General features: G+C 36.3%; 1 protein-coding gene across 1 annotated transcript in view; it reads right to left on the minus strand.

Moving 5' to 3' along the window:
• Ap1ar (adaptor related protein complex 1 associated regulatory protein) overlaps positions 1-14124 on the minus strand; it is a 35707-nt gene extending 21583 nt beyond the window's left edge. Inside the window, exon 1 of the mRNA XM_076864290.2 lies at positions 13730-14124. Within this exon, the coding sequence (XP_076720405.1) occupies positions 13730-13812 (83 nt within the window). The 5' untranslated portion in view covers positions 13813-14124. The remainder of the gene's footprint in view (positions 1-13729) is intronic.
• Positions 14125-14457: the final 333 nt, after the last annotated feature.

The following is a 14457-nucleotide window of genomic DNA, read 5'->3' on the forward strand; positions in this document are numbered from 1 at the left end:
AAAATAAAAAGGTTTGGGGATGTAGCTCAGTAAAGTGTCCCTCAGTTCAATCCCCAGTATCTAAACCTTTATCAGGAGTTATTTCAAAAAAGCACAAAAGTAGAGTATCACAAACCTCTTTGTATCCTTCACCCAGTTTAAAAAGTTACCATCTTCCATTTTTTCTTTCACTTATACCTAACTCTTCAGTTTCATTTCATTTTGGTAGAGAACCTTACAGGAAACTCAGACATGTTATCTTATCCTGGCCTCAATTGGAATCTCTAATTATTAAAAACCTTTAAAAAATCTAATCACATTATCATATGTAACACAATTAAAAATAATTTCTTAGTATCATCTAATATCTAGTTTGTTTGTTTATATGTGGTGCTGAGGATCGAACCCAGGGCTTCAAACATGCCAAGCAAGTGTTCCATCACTGAGCCACAAACCCAGCCCCCCCCACCCCTCATTATCTTTTTGTGCATCATTTGTTTGAATCAGAGTCAAACAAGGACCACACACTGATTGTTAGATATCTTAAACCCCTTTTAGTCTTTAACTACCCTAATACACTCTGTACTCCTCCCTGCCTTTCTTCATATCCTTAAAGAAATTGTATCATTTGTTTTATGTAATTTTTCATTTTCTGGTTTTGGCTGATATTTTCCTTCTTGGTGTTGTTTAACTTTTTTCTCTATTCCTGATATTTCTTGAAAATTGATAATTTGATTTAAAAGTCTGATATATTGAATTATTTTTATAGGCAAGAATTTTTCATATGCAGTTCTTACTACTAGATCAGACCAGGAACTTTATCCCACTTCTATTGATGCTAAGATTGATGTGTAGTTTCAAGTATTGTCAGCATCCATCACAAAGATCCATATCAACTTTGTACCAAATAGGTTTATGGCATCCATTGATAATCATTGCTCAGCTCCATTGTATCATTAAGGGGAAAAAAAACATGATTTTATCATTCTGTTATTCTTTGGTAATTTATTAGCTCTATTAAGAATATCACTGAAGGATCTTAAACAGATGATCTGACAAGTTTTAAGAGACCCACAAGAAAGCTGTTAGCAGTACAGCAGAGAAATGATGGTGGCTTGGATCACAGTAATAATAGTGGCAGTAATAAGTAATTTTGAAAACAAGGCTGATAGAATCTGCTAATGTATTAGATAGGAGTGTTTGTCAAAAGGAAGAAACAAGGATGTCTCCTAAATGTTTGGACTGAATACTTCAAAGAGTGAAGTTATCAGTTACAGAGTTGAGAAAGGCTAGAAAAGGAGGTAATTTTGGATACCTAGAGCCTGACATTGTTACAAAGTTAGAGTTTGGGTAACAGTTCTCTAACAATAAATTTCAAACCTATAAATTAACATAAATATCAGTCCCCAAAATCCTTAATAATACTTTCCTATAATTAACCCTGGTGTTACTTCTCAATTCCAGATCAATAAAAGCACTTTTCTTTTCCTCTTTGCTTCAACCCAGGAAACCTGGCTCGGGGTGAATTTCAGTGGTATAACACTTGTCTAGCATGTGCAAGGTACTGGGTTCAATCCCAGCAACATGCCAATTAATAAATAAACAACATCAAACACAGGAAATTCATCTTTTTTTTCTTTTCCTATCCCAAGGAATGTTGACTGCAAAGATGGCAATGTCAGCACTTTTCCCCCTCCCATACATATACTTCATATTATCACCAATAAATACATAATGCTTACTATTTTTATGGATTTTACTGCCAATCACTATGGAAAAGTAGAACAATAGCAAAAATTAAAACTAAACAATACCTAATGAATCCATAACCTTGGCATTCTAAGTTACCTTAAAGAAAAAGGTTTAAGACTCCTAGGTTTTAAGACTTAAATGAAAATAGAAGTTAATCTTTCTTTAAAAATTCATTATGAAGAGGAAATAGAAGAACAGCTTAAATGGGACTGCAAAACTGGCTATTGGGTGTGTTGGGGCAGGGTGGGTCACAGAACTTTTCTTATTCAGTTCTCCCAGGTCTTCAATGAAAGGTGAGTTTTGGAAAAATTGGAAACAAAATGAGTAAAAGTACAATATCTATTGCAAAAACTTGACTCCTGATTATTGTTAGTTCACAGAAGTAAAAAGAACATTTTCCTTTCTTCAATTTAAAGGAAAAAAAATTAGTACTTTATTGATCTGATGCTGCTACATATGATGCTATAAAAATCAAATTAACAAGCTATTAGTATAATGGAGAGCAAAGAGAGATTTACATTACTGAGTCCTTACAAAGGCCCTTAAAAAGGGGCAGAAACTAAAGGGTTTTTTTGTATTTTCTTTTTTTTGTATTTTATATACATTTCAAAAACACACTGATTTTGAAGACTGAGTACAAAAAAATTTAAATATCTAACTCCAATAACTCTAAGCTCTTTTTAATATATTCTATATAGTCAAATACAGACAAATAACTTTTAGATCTTCTTCAATTAATCCTCTCTCCAAGTTTAAGCAATCACACTTCAGCAGCTGAAAACAATGCTGTGCATGTTCCAATAGTTTAGAATCTAAAAGCATGCTCATTTTATATGTAAGACTGGTCATAGCATATGCTTAGCCTACTCTAAAATAAAATCATTTTGTATTATATACAAAACATTTATGATTTTTTTATTAATCATAAAATGACTATTATTTGTAAAGAGTTTTCCACAAAATATTAGCAAAAGAAAATCTGGTTTAATATTTTCAATCATAACTGATTAGGATCTAAAAATAAAGGAGAATAGCCATCCTACTTTCTTAGAACTATTGTTAGCATATAAGTGGGTCATACTGTACGAAGCTCCCTAAATTTACTTAAAAAAATTATTAGCACAGAGCAGTTTAAGATTTTTCTATTATGTAAACATTGCTTAAAAATAAAAATGGAAGGCTAAAACCCCCTATTCTCTGGATTCATATTTGTAACATTTGACTAAAGTTACTGAATCTTTATTCATTTACTATGATAACACAACAATGCCTTTTGCAAACTCCCAAGTTCATTACACCAGATATTCTTGGAGGTGTGAATGTTTTAAGTATTGCAGGAAATAACATAAGAAAATGACAATAGTAAATCTAGGGAGGCATCCAGCCCCAACTCTTGGGCAAAACTCAATAGTTAAGTTATTATTACTGATACCTTTAGCAGTTCAGGTAGAAAAAGAGGGAAAAAAAAGTATGAGTCCCTGAACTACATACAATATATAAAAATATCTCAACTAATAGATTTTTAGTCATAACAATTCTAGTTTAATAAAGAAGTCATTCACATAGTTGGGTAAGAAATAATCACCTTGTTAAAAATGAATATTATTGAGATTCACCCTCAGGTTGACACAGAGCTCAGGGGCTATATTCTATTATGCTCAATTATGTGTTTATATTTGTGCCAATAATACAGGGTTTTAATTATTAGAACTTTTTTAACTGATAGGACAATTCTACCTTCTTCAAAATCTGTGGAATCATTTTGTTAGGATTTTCACTGGAATTGCACTGAACTTCTGGTCAATTGATAAAGAATATCTTAAACATGGGGAGTCCTCCATTTATTTAATAGGATTTAAAAAAAATTGTTCTAGTCTATCACTAATTTATTCCTAGTTTCCTTGTTATCATAAAAGATAATTTAAAAACATGCATTATTTATTTGTTGCTGGTATATAGGAATACAATAAAGTTTTAATGGAAATATGAGCTAGCATTTCACATTAATATGTTGGGGAAAAGAAGTCTCTGATAATATCAAATGTTAGGGGAATGACGGAAATCCATTGTTGGTGAAAATATAAATTGGTATTATTTCAAAAAGTTTGGGGCATTTTCTAGTACATTTGAATGTGTATAAGCTATGACCCTGAAATTCCACTTGTAATTATATATACCTAAGGAATATAGTACAAATACACCTGAATGTTAACTGAAGCAGTAATAGCAAAAAACAAACAAACAAAAACCAACCCTGAAAATAACAGAAATGCCCATCAACAGGAGAATGGATAAACTAATTATGGCTTATTCATGTTATGAAACACTACACAGGAAGAGAAATAAGTAAATGAACTGGAACTACACACATGAAAATGGGAATTGTGAATAAACACTCTAGGTAAGAATCACTATCCTTGATCAAAGATAATCCTATAGAGCAAATAAAACCAATGTTTATTGTATTTGAAGTAATTATAGAAAAATAGGAATACAATTCTTTCTTTCAACTTAGGAGAATAAACCAGCCTTAGTAGTTAGTTGCTCTGGCAAGTGCCAGGAACCACAAGAGTCCTAGATAAATAAGTGGGCATAAATGCATAGAGTGAATGCATGAATAATGTATGCAATCAAATTTGAGGCTAGGTAAGTAATGATGACAGCTTGGATTAGGGTGGTGTGAGAAAAGTGGATAGATTAAAAAAATGAGAAGATAAAAATCATGAGGTTTTTGCGGATGGAATGGAAATCAAGAGATGATGGGAAGCATTGGCAGAATTTCAACAGAAATATAATATGAAAGCAGAAGTCTAGGGTGGAAGAACAAGAGAAAAATAAATTTGGTAAATCCAAGACATACCACTTCCAGAAGTGAAAGGACAAGGTATATAAAGTGATGTGAGATGCTAGAGAGTCCTCTAGAAATATAGCCACATCACAAGAGCCAGCTGTGAAGAAAATGGCAATGTCACATCATATAGATAGTTACATTTAACTTTCAGGAATTCAGTCACATGCCCTGGAGGGTAGGGGAAGGTGAGAAATGATGTGGGCAACAACCAACCATTCTATTCTAGAGTATATATACTCAGTTGTCAATTGGGGTGAAAGTTGAGCAACTGAAACTAAAAGGCTCCCAAAAATGACTTAAGAAAAATCAAAGTGCATTTTCCTTTTATTAATAGTCAGGAACTCTCCAAAATCATCCATAGACATTCATTTATATATAATCCTTATGTCCTCAAGAGCTGTCTCTAAATGAAATGAAACAGGTTTCTTTATATCCATTTTGCTACTACTGACACATGAAAATGTATTTAAAACATGTCAAGGATTTTAGAGAAGTTGAAAAGAGAGGTAATGGTTGGTTCCTGGGGCCTATCCTCTAATCAATGGTGGCATATAAAAAAATTTGGAAGAGCTTGAAAATAATATGGTACAGAAGTGGAGATTCTTATAAACATATTTACTTATCGATGTTATCAAGGTAGATAAAAGATAATCTTTTTTAAGGTTAAAATCTGTCTTGTTGAGAACAGACTGAAAGTATAGTTTGTTATGCTTCTCATGCTATTTTGCATAGCAGGTAAATACTTTTTTAATGTAAAACTAAAAATTTCTCAAAAATTCTACATTGCTATTTTTCCTTTTCTTCACATTCTTCTATACTGCATCTGTTAAAATACAGGAAGAAAGTCTTTTCCTATATCTTCTATTTGACAGTATAAATAAATGATGAAGAATCAGGGTAAATGGTTCCAAAGTTTATTAAAAATTAAAATCTTTCCATGATTCCTTCCCCCCCACCCCCACCCCGAACAAAAGACTGGAAAGGTTATAAATCAGATGCCTGGCAAAAACTATGAGAAAGATAATGATGGACACATTATTTTTCAATTATAATTAAATATTTCAGTGGAGGTTTAACCAATCAAATCTAAAGAGATAAGATCAATAGAGTTTTCCAGGCAGGAACAGCATCAACACAGGTGGTGTCATGGTTAATTTCGTTAACCTGACTAGACTACCAGATACCCAGGTATCTGTTTAAAATATTATTTCTGTGTGTATTTGCAAGGGTGTTGTGGAACAGATTATCATTTGAATCGGTGGGCCTAGTAAAGGAAAAGGTCCTTTCTAATCTGGGTAGGTATTAGCCAATCTGCTGAGGGCCTGAATAGAACAAAAAAGGTGGGGGATGGTTGAATTCTCTCTCCTGCACTGCTTGAGCTAAGATCTTCCTTGGTCTTCTGCTGCCCGTGGACTGGGACTTAGACCACTGGCTTTCCAGAGTCTTCAGCCTGCAAAGGGAAGACAATGGGACTTAGCCTCTACAACAGCATAAGCCAATTCCTCATAATAAATCTCATTTTATATCCATATAAAGGCACAGCTATTGGCAGATATATAGGTATCTCCTACTGGTTCTGGTTTTTGGAAAACCCTAACATATGTAGTAAGAGTAAAGTAACAATACTTACTGTTTAATAAGCTCCTCCTAATGAAGACAAATTCAGGAAGAACAGATACTCAGAAAATCAATTTTATGCCTTGAAAGAGAGGAAGCAAATCTTCTCTCTGAACATATCAAAGACAGAAAATGGGCTTAAAAAAATTAGTCATTGCCTTTTAAGAACCTGATTTAGAGGAATTTAGTAACTAGAAAGGACCTTAAAGGTCTTTTATTTCTCATTCACCTTCTGCAGTCTGTGTGCAGCACCTGATATTACTCACCACTTTCTTCTTTTGAAAACTGTTGTCATTTATGCATCTATGATACTGAATTTTTAAATCTTATTCATATTTTTCACTGGGTTACTGAATGACAGGCATAACTATGAATTTAAAATATAAAAATTGATCCATGTGCCCAACATGCTTATAGTCGAACAGGGTAGTCATGCAGATATTAATAACTATTTTGCTTTGAGAGGGAAATGTTTAGATTAAGGATACCAAAAAAAAAAAAAAAAAAATCACATTGAAGAAGAGGAATTTAGATAGGTCCCAAGAAAGGGAAAGAGGGGATCACAGAGAAAGGACTAAAAGCAAGGGGGAGTAAAAAGAACATCACTTTTAAAAAAACTGTATTCACTAATTCAGTCAACAACTGTCTACTGAAAATGGACTACCAATGAGGCAGTTAAGTAGGAGGTGAGTGTTTAAGGGTAAGCAAAACCCAGTATTAACTCCTTCCTTTATTTTGAGAGCAGAAGATAGACATTAACTAAATAATCTTATCATTTGAAGGATAATCATAACCTGAGGAAATACTCAGAAGAAAACATCATTCCATGATAATGTGAACTCTTATCACCTAAGGGGCTGGGAATGGAAAGACTTCTGTGGGGAATAATTCTTAAACTAGCATCTAAGAGAAGAGTGAGTAGAAGTTACTTAAATAAAAATGGATTCAAGGTAGAGTGTGACACAGATGATAATAATAACAACAACAACAACAACAACAACAAAAGTAGGCAAGGAATAGACAATGTAGAATCTTGGATGTTAACATTAAAGATTCTAAAGATTTCGGTCTTTAGACAGCCTAAAAATAATTTTGTGCTGTGCTTGTGTCACAGATTTGCATTTAAGATCTCATAATCTCCAGGATGCAGGAAAAAAGTCAGGAATAGATGTGGGTAGATCCACTTGGTAGTTTATTCCCTCAGTTAATAAATATTTATTAAGGACCTATTATATGGCAAGCACTGCTGGAGTACTGCAGATATGGGAATAAACAAAGTCCCTGACCTCAGGCAATTTATACTCTTATTACAGGGAGCAACGGACAAGAGCAAATAAGTACTTAGTCTACAAAGTCATAGAATGGCAAATCCTATGAAGGAAAATAAAGTAGAGCCAGAGAATGGTGAAGGAGGAAGAGTGCTATTTTAACACAGGATATTATAAATCTAGGCAACACAAGATGACAGCTTGGATTAAGATGGCAGCAGAAAGAGAAGTGGGTGGATTAAAAAGCTATTTAGAAAGTACAGAAAAACACCTGGTCTTGACGATAGATTGGAAGTGTGGGATGATGCGGAGTAGCATCAAAGGCAACTTCTAGGTTAGCAGCTATATGCACGCTATACCCTGAGGAGTACAGACAGTGAGAAGAATCTAATACATTTTGAAGGACTCCAATATGTAATGACTGAGAAGAAAATGAACATATGCAGTGGACAGAGATTCAAGGAAAGAGGTAGCAGGAAAGGGGAACATTAGATTACCTTGAAGACTAAGTGAGAAGAAAACGGAAACATGAAGACAAGACAAATCTTAAGCTGTTAAATGGAAGACGTAGCAGACAGGAAAACAGCTGGCAAGAGACTTCGGATCTAACTAAGTTCTAATGGTTCCTTCTCTTTGTTTATTGGAGTAGAAAGATACAAGCCCAAAAGGTACCACCATGAGTGCAGAACTACAATATAGAAGACAGCAAGGTCTTTACTGAGGCAGAAAGGATGGAAAGATGTAGGCAACATTCAGAAGGAATTATCTGTAGGACTTTATACCCTGGGTTTGGAGGGTGAATGAAAGGGAGGAATTTAATATGATTGTCAGGCTCACAGAATGTTTACCACTCAGGAGAGGAAACAAAGTCATAATGTTAGGGCTTACAAAGAAAAAAGGGTTATGAGAAGGAAATAAAGATAGTTTGGCTTTGTAAAATGAATTTTAAAAGTTATATTTGATATCCACATGGAAATATTCAGGAGGCAATTATATATTTCAGAACTCAGCAGGAAATGACTGAACTCATTAGTATATGGGTAGAGGTAAAGTCATATGTTTTCACACCATTACCCAAAAGGCACATTAAAGAGAAAAATACATTAAGGAAGAATATAGTAAGGTTCAGAACAGAGCCCTAGGGAATCTTTGAGCTATAACACTGAATGTACAAGATATTCATATCCATTTAAATTCACTACTGCTTTCTTTCCCAACTTCTAAGATTTCAACAGAAATGTCTTACACTTTCGTATTTTTCAAAGCTAGTAAACATACATGCAAAACACCAACATGAATCTCTTACAAATAACACTATCAATTACTGTACTTCAGTGACATACATTATGCTAAAATATTTTTAAATTTTTCATTGTGACTCTAAATGGTCTCCTAAAGAGTCAACATAAAGAAGCATGAGTATATGGATGGGGGTGTTTTTGCCAAAGTTAGGGAATTATCTCGAGATCCAAAAAAGAAACTGAAGGACAGAAGAAATCTCTGTTTTGGAAATCCTATAAGTTCATAGATAATACTATTCATTCAACAAACATTTGATACTGAGAATGAGAAGAGATAAAGATAAAAATATAGTATTGGAATGTAAGGACTCTCGGCCAATATCATGCTACCTACCAGGAGTTGGCAAACCATGGTCCATGACCAAGTCTACTATCTGTTTCTGTTGATAAGGTTTTATTGGAATATTGTCACTACCCATTTCTTGATACATTGCTACAGCTGTTCTTGTACTAAAACAGCAAAGCTGAGAAATTACAACAGAGACTGTACAGTCTGCCAAGCCTAAAATACATATTATCTAACCATTTACAGGAAAAGTTTACCAACCCCTGATGTAGAACCTGAAGAAAAAATTATTTCCTCAGGGAGAAAATGTTATCTTGTGGGGCTGGAGCAAATTTTATAGGAAAAGCAATATTTAAAGATAAGTAAATGTGCACCCAAACCAGGAAATGAGGAAGGAAGAAATATCACATATAAAAGCACAGGGTGAGAGAACACTGTATTTTAAGAGAACAGGAACACTCACAGTTCATCTGGTACAGAGGAGACTGAGGATGTGGCAAGTGAGCGAACAGCAAAGAATAAGGCTAGCAAAACAGGGTAAGGTTAAGGTTAAGTTACCTCTTCAGAAGTTTAAACTTGATATTACTCATTCAAGGATAATAATTAATCAAAAAAGTTAAAATACTAAGATTTCTGAAGGAGCTAATTTTCTGGAATTAGAATAGCTTCAATGTTATTCTTTTGTTTCTCATTGATTTGCATTGACATGATTTTTCTAAACAAGAAGACAAAGATTATAGATACCCTAATGCACAACTGCCATCATCCTGAGTATACCAACAGACATTATGTTGCATATTTGAATACTATGCAATTCATCATGGCTGTCATAGGATGAAAAAAAAAAACTGAGAAATTTTAACTGTAGGAAACAGGAAGCAGCATGCAGTTATAAATAATGGACTGGCACGATCCAATATGGGTTTTAGGAAACCTAACTCCAGTGACAGAAAAGGAAGATGTGCAGAGAGATACTATAAGGAAAGCAGTCTGGAAGCTACTAACTAGGCAAAAGGAGAGGCAATGTTAAAGGCAGAAGTGCAGTGGAAGGAAACAGGTTCTGCAGAGATTGAACAGAATATCTGCAGGAGTATCTCTTCAGTAGGCAACTGAAAATAGGTGAATGCAGGAGATTTGGAAGTGGTAGCTGTTCAAAATTGTAGAAACAGATGAAATTTCTTCTGGGGAATGTTAGCACACAGGTGAAGGGAATCAATAAAAGGAAAATACAGGAAAACTCCATATTATTAATAAGTAGATACAGTAAGAATAGCTAGGAGAGGATCAGAAGGAAAAAAAAGAGAAAAGTGATGCTACAGAGGTCAAGAGCACAATTTCAATAGCTCATCACACAGAATAAAGTCAGGTTGTTGAGATATGTTCAATGATCTTCCAGTAACAAAGTACAAGATAGTGTGTGGAGAGATAACAACCAAATGATTATATACAGAATAAAGAGTCATGAGATATTCCTTAGAAAGAAAAAGGGATCTGAATTCAGAGGGCTGCAATCCCATTCTTCTATCTTATTAGACAAGTTAAACTTTCTAAGCTTCAGTTTTTAACCTATAATACTTGTACAGGTTGAAATAATTAATCCCAACATCCTAAATATTTCACGAAAGGATCCCAAATCAGAAACTTTCTGAGCTCTGACACAATGTCATAAGTGGGAAATTCCACACCTGACTTCACATGATAGGCAGCAGTCAAAATGCAGATGCACTAAAAATACTATAAAAATTACCTTCAGGCTATCTGTACAAGGTATAAATGAAACATAAATAAGTTTTGTATTTCCAATTGGATCCCATCCCTAAATTATCTCATTATGTGTATGAAAATATCCTAAAATCTACAAAAATCTAAAATCTGAAGTTCTTCTTGTTTCAAGCATTTTGGCTATGGGATACTCAATATGTGATAGTACTTATTTCTTCATAGGAGCGTGACGAGGAATGAATGAGGAAATATAAAGTACTTAGAACAGTGCCTGGTGCATACAAGTAATGAGTAAAATATTATTAATGTTATTTTTACTGAGAAAGGAAACCATGAAATCATGGAAACTATTGCCTAAGGTAACTCTGCTACTTGGAGCCAAAAGAGGGAACAACTGTTAAATACTGAGGAGGATAAAAAACATAATTGTACCCTTAAACTATAGAACATGAGAACTGGAACCACTGTGTGCAATTATAAAGCAAAGTAAAGATGGGAATTAAAACACAATACAATAAAACATAACTGGGGTCTCTGAGAAAAAATAAAACTAAGAAAGGGACACAAAATCTCCATGAAAGTTTTCTAATACTGCCTAAAGAAACAGAACAACTAACCAGCAGGTGGAGCTCTCTAGAATGTGTTGGCAGGCTAAATTTCAGTGAAGGATAACTCATTATGTCTAAATTTTATTTCTTAAAAGATATTTTTTAAAACCCTATTTTATCACCAAATAACTTTATTAGCAGTAAGATTTCCAATATATACTTCAACACTGATACTAATATTTTGACTAGCCAACAGATATTCTAGAATATACAATTCTAGAATTCTGTAGTATTTTTGGTTAACTCTGGTTTTGAGACTGGATAAGAGTGATCTGATTTTGAGTACTCCTGGGAAATCTGCAAGAGTAAGACACCAGGCTTTGCATCATAAAGCACTCCTGTGAAGTCCAGTTTGAATCAGCCTAAGAAAACCCAGCAAGCCCTATTTTTCTACCTGTGGTCACTACGATGACATATAAAACCAAATCAAGTTTTTGTTAACTATGCCTTAAGGAAAATCAAAACTTACTAGGTGGATAAAAATAGCAACCAAATGGAGAGACAAAATTTAACCTTATTGTGTAAATAATTATATCTACCTGTCTAAATGTTTACAAAAAGCTGCTAGAAAAATGTTAAGATTAATATTAAACAGTAAATTATCAAAGGATTCAAGTAAGGAAACTGTCAAAACTTGTGTTTTTGAATTAAAAGAAATAGAATCAATATTGATTGTATGGTTTCAGATGACAGCATTTACAACTCATAGATAAAAAAACCCATGTTTCAATGACATTTAAACATGGACATTTAACACATTGATTCATTGATTTCTTCCAGCTCATGTGCTCAGGGACCAGAATCTACACTTTTAATACATAATTAGTTTGTAAAATCTCTGTGATAAAACAAAAATTCCACAAAATCTATATAATGTAGTACAAAGGCAAACAGTATTTTTTGCCTATTTAGAATTAAGACTCTCCTTCCTTTCTAAAGGTTAGAATTTAACCTCCTCAACACAAAGACAAACAATAAAAAAGGCAAATATCCTACTATTGTGTGCATGTAGTTCTTATGGAAGCCTATTTAAACAACGTAATTCTATGGGTGCACACACACACACAACAGTTAGAGGTAAATTAGAAGATTGTGGATGACAAGATAAAACAGCAATCATGCCCCCTGTAACAGTGATAGTAATAATTCAGGGAAACCAAAAGACTAAATCAGGCAGAAAAATCTGTAAATCCTTATAACTTCCATTCCAGGGACATTAGGAGTAAAATTTAAACTACTTTGTATCAGTGATGATACAATGCCTGATTGATATGTGAATCATATTATATTTTATGAGATCTTCATTACCCAATGGCTCAAATTATAATCATCTGATTTCTGCATGTTTATGCTGAACATCTTATTACTTAATACTATTGGCTAAGTGGGGCAGATGCTGAAAACTCAGCAATGTTTCAAAAAGTGCGAAATAGTTTATTCCTTACATAAAGTGGCTTGGTTCAGATTTTCCAATTGTAGGTTTGGATTCCTGAGAAATAGTTATTAACAACAAAGTCAACTCCAAAGGAATTTGCCCCAATTTTCTCAATACTCTATTAAATAAAACACAAAAATGGAATATAAAATTTTTTACTCTATGGTGTGGATAGAAAAACCTTAGCATATCCACAGTTTCACTCAAGGAGTGAGGTTCAGAAACACTTGGATTTACCTAGTGTGTGTGTGGGTAGCAGTCACTGCATGGCATTCCTCTCCAAATTTCAAAATAAAATAATGTGAAAAAAATGACACATTGTCTCTCTTGTCATCAGTACCAAAAATCTGAATGCCCAATGGAAACTCAGCAATTTAGCAACTCCTTCTATCAAAAAGTTCACCAGTGCCTGGAATCTTATTTTATTTCTGCATCCAGATGACTTCTACTTAAAATCCGTCTGAGGCATTAACTTTGCAGCCAAATTCTCACCTCCCCTGTCAGGACTAAAGAGGAGATCAAATACAGCGATACCGACTTTGGAATTAAACCCAAACTCAATGTAGGGTGTGTCCAGGTAGCTGTAGGGCCGGTCCTCCTGCCCATTAGCGTGAGAGTGCACCAGCTTCCTCGAGATGATGCCTCCCGTGACTGCTTCCCCGCGTGACAAGGAGTATTGCTGGGGGTGGCAGGAGCCACACCCCGCCCCCTCCTCAACCTCTTTCGCGAGGAGGCCCAGAGACCGCCCCCTAGCAGGGCCTCCACGACCATCAACCCACTCGACGCCTGTTAAGCTGTAAGGATAGCAAGGCTCTCGGACCCTCCTAACAGATGGGCAACACTGAGTGGGTTCCCCGCCAGAAGCTGGAGAGGTGTCTCTCGGGCTGGGCCAGTCCCCTAGCGGGCTTACCCTCCGCCGCCTCCTACACGCTGCAGCCGCCCCGCTTCCTTGCGGAGCAGCCCGAAGCACTGCGTCCAGCAGCAGTTCCCCATCGCATGCCGCCCAGGTGCCGCCGCTGCTCCTCCTCCTCCCGCTCAAAGCCCAAACCCAGGCCCGGCAGCCGCATCCGCGCGGCACGAGCCGAAGGAGGGTTCAGGGAGCTAGGGCGGGCCGGCCGGAGCGCGGCAGCGTGAGGGGCTGGGGCAACGGGAGGGACGAGGCGCTCGGAACAAAGGCAGCGGTTAGTCCAGAGGCCCCCAAGCCGTGGCCGCGCGAGAGAGGAGAGCCGGGCTGCGGGGTTTCGACTGCCTGGCCAGCAGCATGGCCTTCTCGCCTCAGTCCCCAAGCCCAAGACGAGTGACCGCCTCCGGCCGCCGCAGTAGGCCAGTCCCTGGGAGTCGTGCGCGCAGGCCCCGCCTTCCCGCCAGCCAGGCCCGAGCTGGGAAGCCGAGGCTGCCACACCCCCGGTCGCTCTTGGGCCCCGATTGGGCTCCCTTCTTCGGCGGCCCCGCCTCCTCCGGCGACCGGTCCTTGCCTCACTTCCGCCAGCCTCAGCCTCAGCCTCTGACCCGGCTCGATTGCTGGGTGTGGGTGTTGTATTTGTCGGACCTTGACCGGACTAGAAAGTTTCCTTCTCTTCTTGCAGTTTCGGGGCTCGGGGCCCCGAGCGCGCCGAGTGTCGTATCGTTAAGGTTCAG

This window comes from Callospermophilus lateralis, chromosome 8 (assembly GCF_048772815.1).
Source record: "Callospermophilus lateralis isolate mCalLat2 chromosome 8, mCalLat2.hap1, whole genome shotgun sequence".
In the NCBI taxonomy this organism is placed as follows: Eukaryota; Metazoa; Chordata; class Mammalia; order Rodentia; family Sciuridae; genus Callospermophilus; species Callospermophilus lateralis.